At 37.6% G+C, this 20,502-nt stretch overlaps 1 protein-coding gene across 2 annotated transcripts in view; it reads right to left on the bottom strand.

The window, feature by feature from the left end:
* Sos (Son of sevenless guanine nucleotide exchange factor) overlaps positions 1 to 19,392 on the bottom strand; it is a 669,490-nt gene extending 650,098 nt beyond the window's left edge. For both annotated transcript variants that reach the window (XM_090376631.1, XM_090376632.1), the window contains exon 1: positions 18,374 to 19,392. In XM_090376631.1, coding sequence (XP_090232757.1) covers positions 18,374 to 18,475 — 102 coding nt within the window. In that variant the 5' untranslated portion in view covers positions 18,476 to 19,392. The remainder of the gene's footprint in view (positions 1 to 18,373) is intronic.
* Positions 19,393 to 20,502: the final 1,110 nt, after the last annotated feature.

Raw genomic sequence — 20,502 nt, 5'->3', positions numbered from 1 at the left:
TGAAGTTAAACATAAGAAAGGCACTTGGGGTGGATGGGATCTATCCAATTAGATTAAAGGAGACAGCAAAGGAAGTAAGCAAACATTAGCCATAATTATGAGAGCATCACTGGACATAGGGGGAGGTCCTCACAGACTGCAGATGAACAAATCTCCAATTCACAAGGGGGGGGGGGGAGAAACAAAGGTGGACAAGTGTAATTACAGATCTGTTAGTTTAACTTCTGTTCCAGGGAAAATAAAGTCACTGGTAAAAGAAATAATGCAGGATCATTTAGACAAAGCCATAATTATACTTTAGACAGAGCATGGGTTTGTTAACGAGAAAAGCTGTCTGATCAATTTGAATGTTCCTTTGATCATATCGTAGGTAACTACGATATGATCACAAAGGAACTGGGTGCAAAAAATAATATTGATATCATATACTTGGATTTCAGGAAAGCTGTTGATACTGTTGCACATAAGACTTATACAAATTAGAGCAGTATAGCATTAAGGGCAAGTAGCTGCTATGGATACATGAGGAGATGAAGACAGAGAGTAGTAAACAACAGACACTGCTTTTCATGGACTAATGTTATTAGTGGTGTCCCCCAGGGCTTAGTGTTGGGCCCATTGTTGTTTTCTATATTTATCACTGATATTGACGAAAGTGTATCAGGATTAATGTCCCAAGTTTGCAGATGACACAAAGGTTGGCAGGGTTGTTAACGAAAGTAATGATGGTACGCTGCTGCAAAGGATCTAAAAAAGTTGGGCAGATGGGAGGAGAGATGGCAACTGAAGTTTAACACAGACAAATGCAAAATACTACATGTAGGTAGCAGTAACCACGGAATAACATGTCAACTGTGCGGTATTACTCAGGGTACAGGAGAATGAAAAAGACCTCAAGGTAATTGTGCAGTCGGATATAAAGTTTTCAGAGCAGTGCAGACAGGCTGCAAGAAGAGCTCATTGGGTCTTGTCAACGATATACAGGAACTTTGCCAGCAGGAACAAGGAAGTGATCATCCCTTTGCATAAGGCAATGGGATGGCCACACCTTGAGTACTGCATACAGGTCTGCAGTCCTCATTTTAGGACGGATGTAGAGTTGCTGGAACGAGTACAGAGAAGGGCAACAAGATTGATGAGGGCTCTTACCCGTCTAGATGCTGCTATTTGCAGCATCTGGAGCCTATGAACCTGTAAGGTGATATGATTGAAAAAATGGTTTGAGCAAGCTCAATGCTGATAGGATTCTTCCTCTTGCTCACATTACGCATTGAGGGGGCAAAAATTGAAACTGAAGAAAAGGAGTTGCGGAATAGATGTGGGAAATTTGCTTTTAGCCAGCGAGTAGTTGATTGCTGCAACAAACTTCCATCTGTCATTGTGGAAGTTGACAGCTTAAATAGATTCAAGGAAGTACTGCACAAACGTTTGGAGTGAATGGATAAGTACAATGGAAAGTTTTTTGGCTAATTTTATATAAGCTTGCTTTCTTGCATCATATGCCACTACTAATGCTAATTCAGTATCTGAAATGAGCAGTAGTTGAATCAACTGATAATTAGATTAGGTCTGAGATTAGATTAGATCGGATATCACATATATTTGCGAAATGAATGAGAAAGTGCTTGGGAGGTTTAGATCTTTTCGTAGATATGTCTTTTCTATTAGTTTAAAAATTTGTGTTGTATTCAGTAGTAAGAAAATGTGGAGTGGACATACTGAATGAAGTAATGAAAACCCACATATGGAAAGGATACACCCAGCTGCTTGACATAACTTGCCCTTGATAACGTCCCCTACATAGACACTACTCGGACTTCCTCCGGTCACTATCCGGAAGAGTAGGGCAGCGAAATTATACACTAGCTGATCCGGAAGCCTTTTTTACCAATAAGTTTGGTCCAGCAGACTAGCTAGCAGCTGGCATGCAAATACAGTTTCAGAGCTGTGCCCTCAAAATGGAAGGAAGATTAAATCTCACCATGATGTCCACCATAACCTCAAAAGATATCAATCATACAACATGATGGAAAAGACAGGAGGGGTTGCCAGAGCTGTGCTCTGGAGACTTATAGGTTACATATCTTCAAGCCTCCAATAAGCAAAGTGCTGGTATTGCACCAGTTTATGACAGTCATCTATCACTTGGTACTGTCTGGTAAAGCAGAGGGGCAGCATTCCTCCATGTAGTATGGGCACAGATCTCAACCCCTGCTTATGGTGATTCACACCTGGGCTTAGCATAGTCCTGAAATATGGCCTAGCATACCTCCGGTATGCTAAGTGCCATATTTCAGGACTTGCTCATGGGGGTTATACCCAGGGTTACTAACAGTCCAAGCATCATTACGGTGAAAGAATAGGATTTGGCTGTCAGAGACCAACGGGTCTTTGCCAAAATTACGTTCACTTGACTTATGGTGAAACGAATATCAGTTCCATCAGCATTTTAGACACCCAGGTAGCAAGCTCAGCTTTTCATACCTGAGAGAACGTCAGTGACAGCCTCAAGGACCAAAAAAAAATGAAAAATAAATAAAAATTCAAGTAATAATTAAAACTCATACTCAAAATTATATAAATGAAAGAACAAATTAGACTGCTACTTGAGGTAAATGATTCCTAATTTAGATTTTTTACAATAAGACAAAACAATGCAATCACTTATACTACTGTACAAGTTGGAGCAATATGGCATTAAGGGCAAGTGGCAGCAACAGATAAAGGATGGCTGAATGGGAGAAGACAGAGTGGTAATCAATGGACACTGCTCTTCGTGGAATAATGTTATTAGGGGAGTTCCCCAGGGGACTGTGTTAAGCCCATTGTTGTTTTCTGTATTTATCAATGATACTGATGAAAGTATATCATGCTTAATGTTCAAGTTTGCATACGATACGAAGATTGATAGGGTTGTTAATGACAGTAAGGATGGTACACTACTGCAAGAGGATCTAGAAAAGTTGAGCAAAAGGGCTGAGAGGTGGCAACTGAAGTTTAACATTGACAAATGCAAAGTACTACATATGGATAGCAGTAACCTATATGGATATAAGTAACATACCAACTGTAAGGTACCGTACTCAGTGTAGTGGAGAAAGAAAAAGACCTACATGACAAAGCTTTTCTTTTCATGACAAAACTTCATATCTGACTGCACAACTATCCCCAGAGAACACCTGGGGATAATTGTGCAAATTTTGAGGTATTGCTCAAAACATCAAAGGCAGATATTGTTGGGATTTCAGAGACGTGGTGTCACACAGATATAAGGAATGCAGAACTGGAATTTGGGGAGTACAATGTCTACAGAAAGGATAGATAGGATAAGAAGGGAGAAGGGGTTATGCTATTAGTTAAGAAATACATAAAATCCAAGGAAGTGAAGCCAGTCGATATCGCTGGACAGTGCAGTGTCAAGTCAGTTTGGTGTGACATAAGCATTGGGAGATCAAAATTGAGAGTAGGAGTGTGCTATAGGCCTAATGACTCTGATTAGTATAATAAGGAACTGTACAGGGAAATAGAGTGGGCCAGTAAATCAGAGTGTCTTATAATGGGAGATTTTAATTTCCCAGATATTGACTGGAATTTGGGGGCTGGTTACTCACACACTAGCAGGGCTTTTGTGGATTTATTGGATGATTGTTTTCTACATCAGCATGTTCGGGAGGCAACTAGAGGGAGTAATACTCTTGATTTGATTATCAGCAGTGATTCTTCATGCATTAAGAATCTGCAGATAAATGAACCACTAGGTGGCAGTGATCACAGTGTGCTGAAGTGGGATTTACTCAAAGAGGTAACTAAAATTAGGGGTAAAGGGAAGGGTTATTGCTTTCGTAAAGGCGACTATGATGGACTGAGACATTATTTAAATTCTATACAGTGGGACCAACTGATGATGTTACCAACAGCAAATTCAAAATGGGAAGCATTCAAAGAACTTATCTTGGAAACCAACTAAGAAAAATTGTTCAAGGTTTAGACCTAAATGGATGTCAGATGAACTAATGAGACATATGGCAGAGAAGAAAAATGCATGGGATACATACAAATTAACACGTGACACAGAAGCCTAAGATAGATACAAGTTGATCTGTAACCAAGTTACAAAGGAGGATAGGCAGGCAAAGGCAGATTACCAGAAATCTTTGGAAAGGGATGCAAAGAAAAACAGCAAAGAGTTCTTTACTTATGTAAACTCCAGAAGGAAGGAGATGAATCAGATTGGTCCACTTGATATCGATGGGTCAACTGTTGATGATCCTGCTCAGGTAGCTAACAAACTAAATGAATATTTTGCATCGACATTCACACATGAGGAGTTATTCAGCAAGGGGAATGCCAGAGATGTATTCAACTCTGGCAGTAAGCTAGAAAATCTTGTAATAACTGAGGGTAAAGTGGAGGAGAAATTGTTGAAGATAAAAACAAGAAAGGCACATGGGGTGGATGAGATCTATCCAGTTATATTAAAGGAGGCAGCAAAGGAAGTAAGCAAACCCTTAGCCATAATTATGAGAGCTTCCTTGGACTCAGGGGAGTACCCATGGAATGGAGATATGCAAATGTGACCCCAATTCACAAAGGAGGATCAAAGGCCGACACTAGTAATTATAGACCTGTGAGTTTAACTTCTGTTCCCGGAAAATTAATGGAGGCACTGGTTAAAGAAGCACTGCAGGGGCATCTAGACAAGACTTCAGTTATAGCTCGGACACAGCATGGTTTTGTTAAGGGGAAGTCTTGCCTGACCAATTTGATTGGATACTATGATGCAGTCACAAAAAAACTGGATGCAGGAATAACTTTGATATTATATACTTGGATCTTAGAAAGGCTTTTGATACTGTTGCACATGGAAGACTGCTGCACAAACTGGAGCAGTGTGGCATTGGAGGCAAATTGCTGCTATGGATTAAGGGGTGGTTAAGGGGGAGAAGACAGAGAGTGGTAATCAATGGACACTGCTTATCATGGACTAATGTTATTAGTGGAGTCCTCAGGGTTCAGTATTGGGTCCATTATTGTTTTCTGTATTTATAAATGATATTGATGATGGTATATCAAGCTTAATGTCCAAGTTTGTAGATGATACGAAGGTTGGAAGGGTTGTCAAGGACACTATGCTGCTGCAACAGGATCTGGAATGGTTGAGCAGATGGGCTGAGAGGTGGCAAATGAAGTTTAACATTGATAAATGTAAAGTACTACATATGGGAAACAGCAACCCCCAGAGCAACGTATCAACTCTGTGGTACTACACTGACAGTGGTAGAGAATGAAAGGGACCTGGGGGTAGTTGTGCAGGCAGATATGAAGTTCTCTGAGCAGTGCAGACAGGTTGCAAGAGTAGCTCATGGTGCATTGTCAATGATATACAGGAATTTTTCTAGCAGGGATAAGGTGATTATTCCCTTGTATAAGGCAACGGTCAGGCCACACCTAGAGTACTGTAAACAGGTCTGGAGGCCTCATTTCAAGAAGGATGGAGAGCTGCTGGAACGACTATAGAGAAGGGCAACAAGATTAGTGAACAGAACGAAGTGTTGTTCTTACGAAGAAAGGCTTAAGTTTTGCAAATTACAGTGTCTGGAGACTAGGCACCAGCGAGGTGATCTGATAGAGGTGTATAAAGCCTTGAATGGTTTGAGCATGCTCAATGATGATGGGATTCTTCCTCTTGCTCAGCATAATCACCTGAGAGGGCATAAATTCAAATTGAGGAAAGACAGATGTAGGATAGACGTGCGGATATTTGCCTTTAGCCAGCGGGGGGGGGGGGGGGGGGTTGGTGGAACAGACTTCCATCCCTTGTCGTGGAAGTTGATAGCCTAAATAAGTTTAAGGCTCAGCTTTACAGGTATTTTGAACGAACAGAGGGGTGAAGTGGAAGTGGTTATTTTTTATTTATTTTTTTTTTTTTTTTTTTTTTTTTGGCTGATGCTGCATAAGCTTGCTTTCTTGCATCAGATGCCTCTACTAATACTAATGCTAATGCTAAATTGAGGAAAAACAGTTGTAGAATAGATGTGCGGAAATTTGCCTTTAGCCAGCGGGTCAATGATTGCCGGAATAAACTTCCATCTATAGTTTTGGAAGTTGACAGCTTAAATAAATTCAAGGCTGGACTAGACAAACTTTTGGAGTGAATGGATTAGTGAAACGGAAGGGGTTTTTTTTTTTTTTTTTTGCTGATGCTATATATAAGCTTGCTTTTTTGCACCATATGCCTTTACTAATGCTAATCAGTGAGGGTTAGATGGTACATTTTTCCAGAAAAATAATTTTTTTTGAATTCTTTGTGCTTTGGTTCTTCCAAGTTTTCCTGCACATATGGTTCCTAACAGATATAAAGTACAATTTATATTCCAATAATAGAAATATGCAAAACCTTTATGAGAAGGAATTCATGTATTCTGGGACCGAGTAGCAGCATATTCAGCTGCATTCCAGAATGCAGTGTGCAACACTTTCAAAACCAATGTGCCATCATGCAGGGACACAGCTTAGAGGGAACCCCTGGCAATAACTCTTCATGTACCACTACTATCATTCCTTTACCTAGAGAATCTCCAGGTAAAGGAATGATAGAAGCTCCAAATAAAGGAACCTCTAAGCTGTAGTGACCACAGTATATTGATATGGGATTTACTTAAAGATTTAACTACTTTTAAGGGTAAATGGAAAGGATTTCGCTTTTGTAAAGGTGAGTACAATGGTTTTAGATGGTTTTCAAATTATTTTCATTGGAGTTAACTGGAGATTAACTTGATTGGGGATTGGAATTAACTGAAATTAATTAGGGATACATCTTCACATCTCCAGTCCATATATGGACCTCTCTTGAATCCAGGGATGCTGTCATAATCATGGCTAACGGTTTGCTCACATCCATTAATAGGAAAATAAAAGGACCCATTCTTTATTGCACTTCTCCCATAAAAGTGTTTTGATCCAAATTTATACAATATTAAATGCTATAAATACAATATTTTATGCATTTGAGTATCACATAAAATAGGCTTAAAGTGGCTAAGAAATGGTTTTCTCTGGTGTCAACTTAGGATTAAAAAGAGTACAGTTTACAATCAAGTCAGTAAAGAGGTCAGGCAAGCTAAGGCAAATTATGCAAAGTCTTTAGAAAATGATGACCATATTAGGCAATTCAAACAGGATTGCCTAATATGGTTAGCTGACAAGCTGAATAAGTATTTTGCATCTACAGTTATACATGAAGAAGTTTTTAGGGATGGGGATTCCAAAATTATACCAAGTTACGACTAGGAGCTAAATGATTCTATGATGAAATGAATGAGAAGAAACTGGAAGAGATATTGTTGAAGTTAAAAGTAAATAAAGCAACTAGGGCTGATGGGACCGATCAAACCTCATTTGGAATTCTTCCCAAATTGCCCAATGTCTTCTAGTAGTTCGTCCCTCTCATCGCTCTTAATTGGCGTTTTAGCAAAACCTACTTTTGCAAAACAATTCTAAATCGTTGTTTCCATCACATCTTGACTCCACACTTTTGCCAACTCTGATATGCATATCCGCGAATCTATAGGTTGGTTGGTTTCTATTCTCAGTATAAGTTTGTTTGGTTGGTATATTCTCAGTATATAACAGAATCTATAACAGATTCAGTATATAACAGAATCTATATAACAGAATCTATAGGTTGGTTGGTTGGTCAGTATAAGTTTGTTTGATTTGGTATATTCTCAGTATAGTTTGGTTGGTTGGTGGAACAGACTTCCATCCCTTGTGGTGGAGGTTGATAGCCTAAATAAGTTTAAGGCTCAGCTGGACAGGTATTTTGAACGAACAGAGGGGTGAAGTGGAAGTGGGTTTTTTTTTTTTTGGCTGATGCTGCATAAGCTTGCTTTCTTGCATCAAATGCCTCTACTAATGCTAATGCTAATAATTTTTTTCAGTATGCACCTTCGTAGTGCATTTTAAAATTCTTGATAATGCCTTGGTCCACTGGCTGCAGTTTAGACGAGGTATTCAGAGGGAAGTAAACAAGCTTCACACCTGTAAGTTTCGAAATTACCAAATAAAGGTGGGCAGGGCAGTTCTCGACAATCAAAGCGATTTTACTGTTTTCTTTCATCACCTTTCTATCGAAATTTAAAATCCACTGTTCAAAAATTTCACTTGTCATCCAAGCTTTTTTGTTGTAGTCTAACTCTAACAACTTTACTCCTTTGAAACATCAGGGTTGTTTACTTTTGCCTATTACCAAAAGCTTCAGTTTTTCATTATCAGCCATATTTGCACCAATCAAGACTAATTCTTTCCTTACTATTTTTACCACCTACACATTTGTTACCTTTAAAAATCAGTGTCTTGTTTGGCAAACATTTAAAAAATAGACCTGTTTCATCAACATTGAATATGTCTTTGGGATCGTAGTCCCCAGGGGCTCACATCTGGTGGGTATGGGCTTGGCACACCCAGGGTCCTGAGCTGGATATCATCATTCTTCTCTCCTTGGTGATTCCCTTCTACTTTTGAATGACACTCTCTCTCTCTCTCTCTCTCTCTCTCTCTCTCTCTCTCTCTCTCTCTCTCTCTCTCTCTCTCTCACAGGGTAATTTGGAATTTTTTTTGGCTTGTGCAGCATAGGCCTCAGGCTTCTTGCACCATATAGCTAATAATAATAATAATTTGTTTTCAAAACTGTTTCTTTCCAATGATTCCAGTCTTCTTCAATTACAGCCCCACTTTCACCAGAAATAACTTTTTCGAGTAAGCCATGCCACGTTTTAAATTTGTCCAGCCAACCAGAACTGGCTTCGAAAGTTTTATACTCCAGAAAAGATGCGTACTCCATAGCCTTTTCTTTTATTAATGGCCCTGGTATCAGCATGTTTTGGTCTCAAATCAACTTCACCCACTTAAAAACTGCTTCCATCACATCTTCATACAGGCATAATTTCGCACACTTCCAAATGGGTCCAGTTTCCTCAAACAGTTAGAGAATCGAAACAGTTTTTCAGAATGGTTGCCACACTACTGGCAGGGATACCAAATTTTAAAGTGCTTTCTTTTTTTTTAACGCCCCGATCTACACTATTAAGCACTTCCACTTTTTCCACTACATTCAAGGATTTCCTCTTAGACATTGTAAGGTTACTCACACAGCAGCAAACAAAACTGATTTACGGACCACTTGTACCTACCATACAGACACAGGTAAAATTTAGTGAAAGTATGGATGACTCATTTCTGCGAAAGAACAGATGAATTTCTGGGATAAAGGAAAAGCATCCTCTCCTAATTCCCTAATAGGGTGATTGCAATAGAAAATAGGTTGACCAGAACCAATGTTCATGTTGGGAATATGCCTTAATCTTTGCCAATGGCTGTGGACACATAGATAGCAGTTTCCCAGCGTGACTTCTCAGTACAGTAAATGCTTTAAAGGGAACACAAAATTTTGGAATGTTCTTAAGAATTAAACCCTTTAGCTAGTAAAAGCTCAAGTGGTTAATTCTTAATCCTTTTAACTCTTAATTTGGGCTTTCTACAGCGTCAGCTCTATTGGCTAAAGGCCAGAGGTGCAAATAATGAATACCCAGGTCTCGCGAAATTAGTTCATTATAAGGAAATTTTCTTTGTTATACGGAAACTATTTTCAATGTAATGACGAAGGGGAAATCAAAAAAGCTCACTATATGGAAGTTCGTTAAAGAGAGGTCCGACTGTACTTAAATTTCCATAAAGTTTTTGATACTGTTCCACATAAAAGACTATTGTATAAATTGGAGCAATATAGGATTAAGAGCATGTTCCTGCTACGGAACAAGGGATGGTTGCATGGCAGGATACAGAGAATGCTTATTAATGGGCAGTATACTCTTTGGATTAATATTATTAGTGGAGTTTCTTGGGAATCAATGCTGTGGCCCTTATTGTTTTCAGTACTTAAGGATATTGATGAAGGTATATTAACACGTTCACTGTCCCCATATATTACATTTGCGTGACCTGAGAAGTCCAGATATGAAACTATCAGATTAATCAGTGTACGTAAATATGTACATATAGCTATTTTGTATATTGTATGTAATGTTTTTTATGTGTTTTTTTTTTTTTTTTTTACTATGCATCATATGTGATGCCTGGACTTGTGAATACAAATTTACTCCTCCACGTCCATGAATCACGTATGATTCACTTACAACTACCCACCAATTTTATTACTTTTGAGGTTATATTGTTGACCTTGAAGTGTTTCGGCTGCGGTCACAAGTTATTAGTTACTTTCTAGTGTGAAAATGGGTAGTCGTGGACTTAGTGACGAGGAGTTGCAAAGAATATTGGAGGAAAGTGACTATGAGCCAATTTCTAGTGATAGTGACGACGATTACGTACCAGAGACAGTTTCAGAGCCTGATATTGACAGTGGAAATGAAATGAAACAAATATTAACACAATTTTTTTTTTTTTTTTTTTTATAAAAACCGCAAACACGAAAGGTGTCAAAACCTATAGTACTTAGTACCGTGCATGGGTTGAAGGAGAAGTATGGGGGGAGGGAGATGCCGGAAACTTTGCTCTAGAGACTAAACATGGGTTTCACCACTTCAAGCCTCCAATAAGCAAAGTGGTGGTATTTCACCGGTTGATGAAAGTCATCTACCACCTATGGATATGGTGGATATGGCAGGTACATCAAGGCAACATGAAGGTTCTGCTAGTGTTAGTAAAAGTCCTTAGACTTACAACATTTCTCCACCTCAGAAGGAAACTTTCATAGGTTCATCCGGTATCCAAAATATTGACAGTATAATGGAAAATGGTAAAGCTTTTATAACCCGCATTTATTATAAATTTATAAATGAAGACGTCATGAATCTTATGGTGAATCAGACAAATTTATATGTCTCATCAGGTTATGAATAGTCAAGTAACAACGAAAGGAAGAATGCAACGATGGAAAGATACTAATGAAAGTGAAATGAAAAAGTTTTTGGGATTCATCTTATTCTCAGGTATTGTTTCATATCCGAGATGGGAGTATTATTGGGAAACAGACCCTATGTACTATCATCCATTGTTACATAATTTTGGAATGACTTACAATCGTTTTACTAACCTACTAAGATGCTGGCATTTTGCAGATAACACAGCAGAACATTCTAATAGATTGTATAAAATTCAACCCCTTATTGATCTAGTAATTACAAATGTTATAGCCTAATTCCAGATATTGACTGGAATCTATAGGTTGGTCATTCGCACACTAGCAAGTCTTTTGTGCATTTCTTGGATGAGTTTTCTAGAAGCAGCATGTTAGAGCAACAAGAGGTAAAAATACAGTTAATCTGGTTATCAGCAGTGATTCTACATGCATTAAGAATCTGCAAGTAAAAGACCCACTGGGTGATAGCGATTACAGTTTTGTAATGTGGAATTTAATTAAAGACATAACTACTGTTCAAGTGTAAAGGGAAGGGCTTTTGCTTTAGTAAGGATAACTGCTGAGGATTCAGGCAGTTTTTAAATTGTGTGCAGTGGGACCAATTGATGTTGCCAACAGCAAATTCTAAATGGGAAGTAATCAAAGAAGCCACTAGGCTTTTCATACGAACAAAGAAATGCTGTTCGAAATACTATTAGACCTAAATGGATGTCAGATGAACTGTTTCAACAATTAATAGAAAATAAAACTGCATGAATGCATACAATTTATCGGGTGATACAGAAGCATATGGTAGACATAAATTAGTGGGTAATCAAGTCATTTTTGAATCAAGAATTTGTCAACTGACGAGTGTAGTCTCAGCAAGTGGAACAATAGCATTAACATTTTCAGCTTAATCAATCCATTCAAGGCTTTAAACATCTCAATGAGATCTCCCCGTAGGTCCTTAGGTGCTGCAATTTGCAGAACTGAAGCTTTTCTTTTCACCCTTTTTCTTCACTTCACCAATCTGATTGGCCTTCTCTGCACCTGTTCCAGCAGATCTACATGCTTCCTAAGGTGAGCCCTCCAGACCTGTATATAGAACTCAAGAGATGCCTTACCATGGCCTTTTACAAAGGGATAATAACTTCCTTATCCTTTCTAGCAAAGTTTCTGTATATCATTGACAAAACCCCGTGAGATGTCCTGGCAGCATGTCTGACTGTGCAGAAAATTTCAAGTCTGACTACACAATTAGCTCTGGTCTTTTTCATTCTCTACTACCCTGAGCGTAGTCACACAGTTCATAAGTTACTCTAGGGATACTGCTACCCATTTGCAGTACCTTGCTTTTTACAAATTTAAACTTCAACTGTCATTTCTCAGCCCACCCATTGACCCAGATTTACTAGATATTGTTGCAGTAGCTCACGCTGATGACTGTCATTACCACCCTGCCAACCTTTGTATCATCTGCAAACTTTGACATTAAGCCTGATATACCTGCAACAATATCATTGATAAATATTTACAACAATGGATCAAACACAGAACCCAGGTGTACTCCATAATAACATTAATTTGTTTGTTATTTGGTTTTTAGGAGCATTAGCAACTAAGGCCATATTGCTCCCGGGATAGGCGGTGGTCATTCCCTGACCTTTCCGCATCCTCCGTATTTGGTGGTCACAGGCTCGAACCCTGGTCTAATCAAGAAGCATGTTCTACGCACTGCTACTCCTGCCCACCTGGCTACGGAGGCGCCAATTACATTAGTACATCAAGAGCAGTGCCCATTGATAACCACTCTTTCTTCCACTTAACCATCTCTTTATCCATAGCAGAAACTTGCCCTTAATGCTACATTGCTCCAGTTTGTACAGCAGTCTTTTATGTGTAAGTATCAAAAACCTTCCAGAAATCCAAATATGACATGTCAAAATTATTTTTGCATCCAGTTCCTTGGTCACTGCAACACAGTAACCGATCAGATTGGTTAGACAAGGTCACCCCTTGTCGATCCATGCTGTGACTGTAGTATAATTGCATGCCTGTCAAAAGGACAGGCATGCATTACTTCTTTAACCAATGATTCCATTATTATGTTCCCTGGAACAGACATTAAGCTAAGATGTCTGTAATTACTCATGTCACCTTTTGATACCCATTTATGAATTGGGGATATATTCGCACATCAAGTGTAAAGGGAATCCAACAATGCTCCCATAATTATGGCTAAGGGTTTTCTCACTTCCTTTGCTGCCTTCCTTAATATAACTGGATAGATTCTATTTGCTCCAGGTGCCTCTTTTATGTACATCCTCAACAATTTCTCCACCACTTTCCTTTCAGTAGTCACAAAGTCATTTTGCTCCTCAACAGAGTTTGATAAACTTCTGGCATCCCCTTCCATAAAAAATTTCTCGTGTGTGAATGTAGATGCAAAATACCTATTCAATTTGTCTGCAATCCAAGTATGGTAATCAACAATTAACATCAAGTGGCCCAGTGTGGTTCAACTCCCTCCTTCTACTGTTAATAGAAGCATAGATGTTACCAACAGCAAATTCTAAATGTTCTAAATGGGAGGTATTGAGAGAAGTAATCAAAAGAAGCTACTAGGCTTTTCATACCAACAAAGAAATACTGTTCAAGGCTTAGACTTAAATGGATGTCAGATAAACTATTGAGATATGTAGCAGAGAAAAGTGCATGGGATGCATATAAATTGATTTGATTTTGGTTTTTATGGAACAACAGAAGCATACAGTAGATATAAATTAGTCTATAATCAAGTCACAAAGGAGGTTAGTATTCCATATTAATACTGTGATCGCTGCCACCCTGCAGATTTTTAATACATGAAGGATCACTGCTAATAACAAGATCAAGTGTATAGCTTCCTCTCTAACATGCTACTGTAGACAACATCGACGAAATCCACAAAAGTATTGCTAGTGTGCGAGTGAACAACCCACAAATTCCAGTCAACATTTGGAAAGTTAAAATCCCCCATTATGAGACATTCTGATTTTCTGGCCCACTCTATTTCCCCGTATAACTATTTGGTATACTCCTCACCGTCATTAAGCCTATAACAGATTCCTACTCTCAATTTTATTTTCCCAGTGTGTATTTCACACCAAACTGACTCAACACTGCATTCGTCACCAAAGTAAACTGGATGGACTGCCTTAGATTTCATATTCTTCTTAACTAAGAATGCTAAGAACAATTCTGCAAACATTGCTTGTCTTTGTTATATTTAAAATAATCTATATAACTGAATAGGCTATAATGAGAGTATGCAAGCAAAAACAGCATATCATTTATGAAATAATCCTCTGTTTCTGGGCGAATTCTGTAAGTATGCTTTTTTGTTGTTGCCGTAGATGAATTCTGATTTTTGAAAATACTGAAAAAACAGAACTGCAATTTGCTTTGTGTAAAATTGCTGGTTACTGCAGCAACTCATATGATGTTTTTTTAATTTTTAAATGTTTTTTTTAATTAATTATAGTGAAATTAATATTTCTTCACAAGTCAGGAAATTTAAATTTGCAAAAACAAACAGAAAACTTAATCTAGAAGTGGTGGCATGGGAGAAAAATGTAATGCACCACATTAATCTTCATGGAATCTTTTGCATAAAAGATTCCATAAAACATTTCTATTCTTGTCTTTCTCAGTATCTTTCCCCCACCATCATCTTCCCTATATGTGACAGTCATAACCACTTATAAGAGGTTATGACCTGTACAGAGATTTTTCTTAATGTATGCCAAGTTTCATGGAATCTTTTGCATAAAATACATGCCTTCAGCATGCTTGCCTAACCACCTTTGTGACTTGGTTACAGACCAGATATAAGCTAGTCTGTAACAAAGTCAAAAGGAGGATAGGGATTACGAGAAATCTTTGGCAAAGGATGCAAAGAAAAAGAGCAAAAAGTTCTTTACTTATGTAAACTCTAGAAGGAAGGGAATGAATCAGATTGGTCCACTTCATATCGATGGTTCAACTGTTGATGATCCTGATCAGGTAGCTAAGAAACTAAATGAGTATTTTGCCTCTACATTTACAAGAGGTGTTATTCCTTGAGGGGGTGCCAGAGGTGAATTAAACGCTGGCAGTAAGCTAGATTATTTGGTAATAACTGAGAGCAAAGTGGAGGAGAAATTGTTGAAGATAAACATAAGGCACCTGGGGTGGATAGGATCTATCCAGTTATATTAAAGGAGGCAGGATGGAAGGTAAGCAAACCCTTAGCCATAATTATGAGAGCTACTTTGGCCTTAGGGGAGGTACCCGTGGACTGGAGATGTGCAAATGCGTCCCCAGTTCACAAAGGAGGATCAAGAGCTACAAGTAATTACAGACCTGTTAGTTTAACTTCTGTACCAGTGAAATTAATGGAGGCACAGGTTAAAAAAGCACTGCAGGATCATATAGACAAGACTTGAGTTATAGCTCGGACACAGCATGGATTTGTTAAGGGGAAGTCTTTTCTGGCCAATTTGATTGGACTATGATGTGGTCACAAAGGAATTGGATGCAAAGAATAATTTTGATTTCATATATTTAGATCTTAGAAAGGCTTTTGATACTTTTGCACATAGAAGACTGCTACATAAATTGGAGCTGTTGTTGTTGTTGTGGTGGTGTTTTCAGTGCAAGGGCAACTTAGGCCATATTGCACCTCCCAAATCAATTAACTTTACATACAGGAACTGCTTGTATAGCAGTTATAAACAATCATACATTTGAATTTGTTTTAAATAGAGAAAGAATTCAGAGAGATTTGCTTCTTTACCTATGATGCTATTGAGAGACATAGGTTGTTGCAGATCTGAGATGAAACTAAAAGCCATTCGTAGGGCGTTGTTAAACAATCTACATTCAAGGAGTACATGTTTTACTGTAAGTGGTTGCGAGCAGTGCGCACACTGAGGAGGATCATTCCCTGTAAGCAGATATAGATGGGTGAGGTGAGGGTGACCTATTCGGATTCTGGCTAAGGTTATTTCTTTTCTATTTTTACGAAGGCTAGAAGTCCATAATTGTGGTTCGGGTTTTATTTGAAATAGCTTGTTATTTGTTTGCATTTTCCACAGAAGTGTCCATTGTTCCATGCATGTTCTCTGTATTTTGTGTCTATAATCAGGATATGGGACTAGATCATTTGTTGAGGCTATATTGAAAGGATGCTTTGCAGCATCATCTGCACATTCATTTCCTGGAATACCACTGTGGCCAGGGAACAAAGGTTGAGTGGGAGAAGACAGAGAGTAGTAATCAATGGACACTGCTCTTCGTGGACTAATGTTATTAGTGGAGTCCCATGGGATTCAGTGTTGGGTCCATTATTGTTTTCTGTATTTATTAATGATATTGATGACAGTATATCATGCTTAATGTCCAAGTTTGCATATGATACAAAGGTCAGCAGGGTTGTTAATGACACTGACAGTACGCTGCAGTAACAGAATCTAGATAAGTTGAGCAGATGTGCTGAGAAGTGGCAAATGAAGTTTAACATTGACAAATGTAAAGTACTGCATATGGGAAGCAGTAACGCCAGAGAAACATTATCAACTGTGTGGTACTACACTGACAGTGGCAGAGAATGAAAAGGGCATGGGGGCAATTGTGCAGGCAGATATGAAGTTTTCTGAGCAGTGCAGACAGTCTGCAAGAGTAGCTCATGGTGTCTTGTCAATGATATACAGGAATTTTTCTAGCAGTAATAAGGAGGTGATTATCCCCTTGTATAAGGTAATGGTCAGACAACACCTTGAGTACTATATACAGGTGTGGAGGCATCAATTAAAAAAGGATGTAGAGCTGCTGGAACAAGTACAGAGAAGAGCAACAAGATTAGTGAATGGAACAAAGGATTGCTCTTACGAAGAAAGGCTAAATTTTTGAAAATTACAGTGTCTGGAGACTATGCAACTGCGAGGTGATCTGATTAAGTTGTATAAAGCCTTAAATGATTTGAGCATGCTCAATGCTGATGGGATTCTTCCTCTTGCTCAGAATAATTGCCTTAGAGGGCATAAATTCAAATTGGGGAAAAACAGTTGCAGGATAGATGTGCGGAAGTTTGCCTTTAGCCAGCGGGTGGTTAATTGCTGGAACAAACTTCCATCTGTTGTTGTAGAAGTTGATAGCTTAAACAGATTCAAGGCAGAACTAGACAAACATCTGGAGAAAGTGAATGGGTGAAATGAGATGGGGATTTTTTTTTTTTGGCTGATGCTATATAAGCTTGCTTTCTTGCATCATATGCCTTTACTAATGCTAATGGTAAAGTATTGCTTTGGTGTGAGCACACAGCATTATATTACAATACAATTACAATAAAAAGTTTCAAAGTAGAAATTCTCGTATACTACCATTATGGTTGGCATATAATTTCCTAACATTTTCTATTATTTTAAAAGTTACTGGAAATCAAATGGAATAAGATGGATGTTTCATAAATGCTTGGCTTTGGACTTGAATCAAGATCACAAATTCACCTAAAAAGCTTTCCACCACAATCAACACTATCACTGGGGTCATAATAAAGGTTATTTGAAACTTTGCCAAAGAGAAAATGTCAAGATCTAAATTGTGTAGTGGGATTAAGCATCATGAAGTAACAAAATTGTGTACAAGGTGTTAGAAAATGGTATGTAAATACTATACCATAATCCATTAAAACTGAAAGTCTCATTGGTGCTGTCTCACTGGGTATACGTGTTTCAAAATGAATTCATAATGAAAGTCTCACTGATGCTAAGTGTTGTCTGCAATGTTAAATATTGCTAAAACTTACCATTTAAAGTCCTAGTGATATTCTGTGAATGTTTATCTGATAAACTACAGCTTGAAATAGCATAATTTACTTATAAATCCATGAAGAAGTGTTTTAAATTCGCATACTTATATTTTATTTTTGAATTTCTGCCAGCATTTTCATGATGTTAAAATATAACTGTCTAAGAAATGTAAATCATCCTTTAGGATCATATAACTACTCTCTTCATCACTTCACACATAAAAAGTGATGCATAAGGTACTTTTTCTTCCATGCCACAATTAATGTTCATCAAAAATAACCCCAGGGGCTCACATCTGGCGAGTATGGGCTTGGCACACCCAGGGTCCTGAGCTGGATATCATCATCATTCTCTTTCTTGGTGATTCCTTTCTACTTCTGACTGACTCCCTCCCTCCCCCTCTCTCTCTCTCTCAGGGTAATGCAGGAAATGTTTTTTTTTTTTTTTTTTTGGCTGGTGCAGCATAAGTCTCAGGCCTCCTTGCATCATAATAATAATAATAATAATGAGGTACCACCACTAGGAGTAAAATGCCAATCTACATAACCTGAATTTAGTTAAGGAGTATAAATTCCTTTAATTTCATTAAAATGAAAATTGTTTTGTTACATTAATTTTATCTTACCTTCTGCAAAGAGCTAACAAGAATTCCTTTCCATTTAACTGCATTCTCTTCTATTTCAAAATCGTAAATCTGCTCAGCCTCTCTGTTTGCTGTGGCAAACATGTCCGAAGCTCAAAAAGAAAGATATATTCTTTAAAAAAATTTGTCACAATTGGGGTCTTTCATTACACATCTTTTTTAAAAGTTACACTTTTTTTCTTCACCAATGAAAATGGATCCAAACATGTATAACCCTTCATAGGGTTAACTGTCTTAAATTTCCAAGTCCAGCACATTACATTTTGTTCTTGCGAAAAGGTATAAAAATAATCATGTTTCTATAAACTACGAATAGAAAACATCACACTTCCTAGCTAACTTCTATACAATCCATTGCAACAATATTTATATTTAAAATGGAAAGAATTTTCCTACTGAGCCTAAAGATTTTTATTAAATATCTCGCGGGTAGGGCGAACACTAGATATGTTCATACCAAAAATCATAACCTGCAATTCCAGGAATGATAGCATTGTTTAAGCGTGTTATCAATAATAAGCAATGCCATTTATCTTCGGTAGTCGGGTAGCAACATGCTGCCAGATAATCGGCAGCTACTGACATACTATATATTTCAATACCGGCCATAACTGCTAATGCATATATAATGTATAAACATATATACATACATATATATATATATTATTTGGGTTGTAGTAAGCACCCAAGACACCTTAACATCTGAAGTTAAATACTATAATCATATTATCATACTTGATGCTGACACTAGAACAAAAACAAATATAATCAAATGAAAATGCCACTTCGACGATCTATGAAGCAAATACTTCGCCCTACTAAATAATGTAAATTTTGATTCTGCAGTGAAGTTCTTGACATAAAATAACAAGAAACCAACATCGCATTTGCTTCTTTTAAATGCAAATGCAAATTCTTTACTTCGTCGTTTTCATTAACACAGCAACACAAGCTAAAAACATAATTCCTTTTAATACCATCAACGAATAAAAACTTCCTATTTTCCCCTTTTCATCTGGAAATAAACACCTCTGCTGCGCATGCCTATTACTTCGAATAAGCTCAACCAGGTAGCGCTTCAGCCAGAGCACTCCGTAGTTTCCAAAGCTAACTTAATAGGCTAATAGGCCAGTTAACTGGTTTACCGAAAACAATAGTTAGAGCATCAGATAAAAAATAATAATAAAGAAACAATTAAGTAAACATGTAATTATTTGAGTTATTATATGCAGTTATCCATAGTGCTTTAGCAAAGATTTAGAGAACCAGGGCAAAGCACCGCGGCCCTAGTCAAAGGGCACACTTTAACACCATAGTTTAACACCACTATATTGAAAAGATAAAATAAAATAAAAGGTTGGAGCCCAAATTCAAATATTGCAGTTGGGCCACTACAAGGGTTTACTGCACCACTGCTCCTCCATAGTTATGGGAAAAAAGGGAAAAAACGACACTGTTCTCTCTGTCGACGGCAAAAACTGAGGAGAAACTTCCCGTCAAGGGCGAGAGGAGCCTTGGTGGACTATTTTTACTCATTGGCAGAGTGTCTCTGTTTCAGGCAGGTTGATAGTAATAGTGATCCACCCAAAATCAAAAACTTATAAAGTTAATTAAAAAAAAAATTCATATATATATATATATATAGTAAACCCTCGATTTAACCGACCCCGATATAACGGATTTCGAATTTAACGGACCGGATAAATAATAATACAGTAATGTACATATTAATCTCGACCATATCATTTTTTTTTAAGTTTCAGTGTTGCTATAAATTAAAAATTAATAATAATAGGTATATTATTAATATACCTATTATTATTATTATTATTAATAATAGGTATATTAATATTGGAAATAGGTAATTATTATTAATTTTTAATTAATAATAATTACCTATTTCCATTACTGTTTTGATAATTACCTACTTTAATTTTTACAATCAAATTCAGGAAATTGTTTTTGATTCTTTCTGAAAACATGTTCAAATAGCTTTTTTCCCAGATAATAGATAAGAGCAGGCAGTGACTTGCGAGCTGAACATGACTCGGGACACCAAACTGCAGGTTGACTCGGGACACTAAACTCCAGGTCTACCGACTCACTTTGTT

Source organism: Mastigoproctus giganteus, chromosome 6, assembly GCF_048544385.1.
Source record: "Mastigoproctus giganteus isolate SK-2022 chromosome 6, ASM4854438v1, whole genome shotgun sequence".
Taxonomy (NCBI): domain Eukaryota; kingdom Metazoa; phylum Arthropoda; class Arachnida; order Uropygi; family Thelyphonidae; genus Mastigoproctus; species Mastigoproctus giganteus.
Note: the sequence above shows the minus strand (reverse complement) of the source record. Positions and strands in the feature narration are given on the sequence as shown.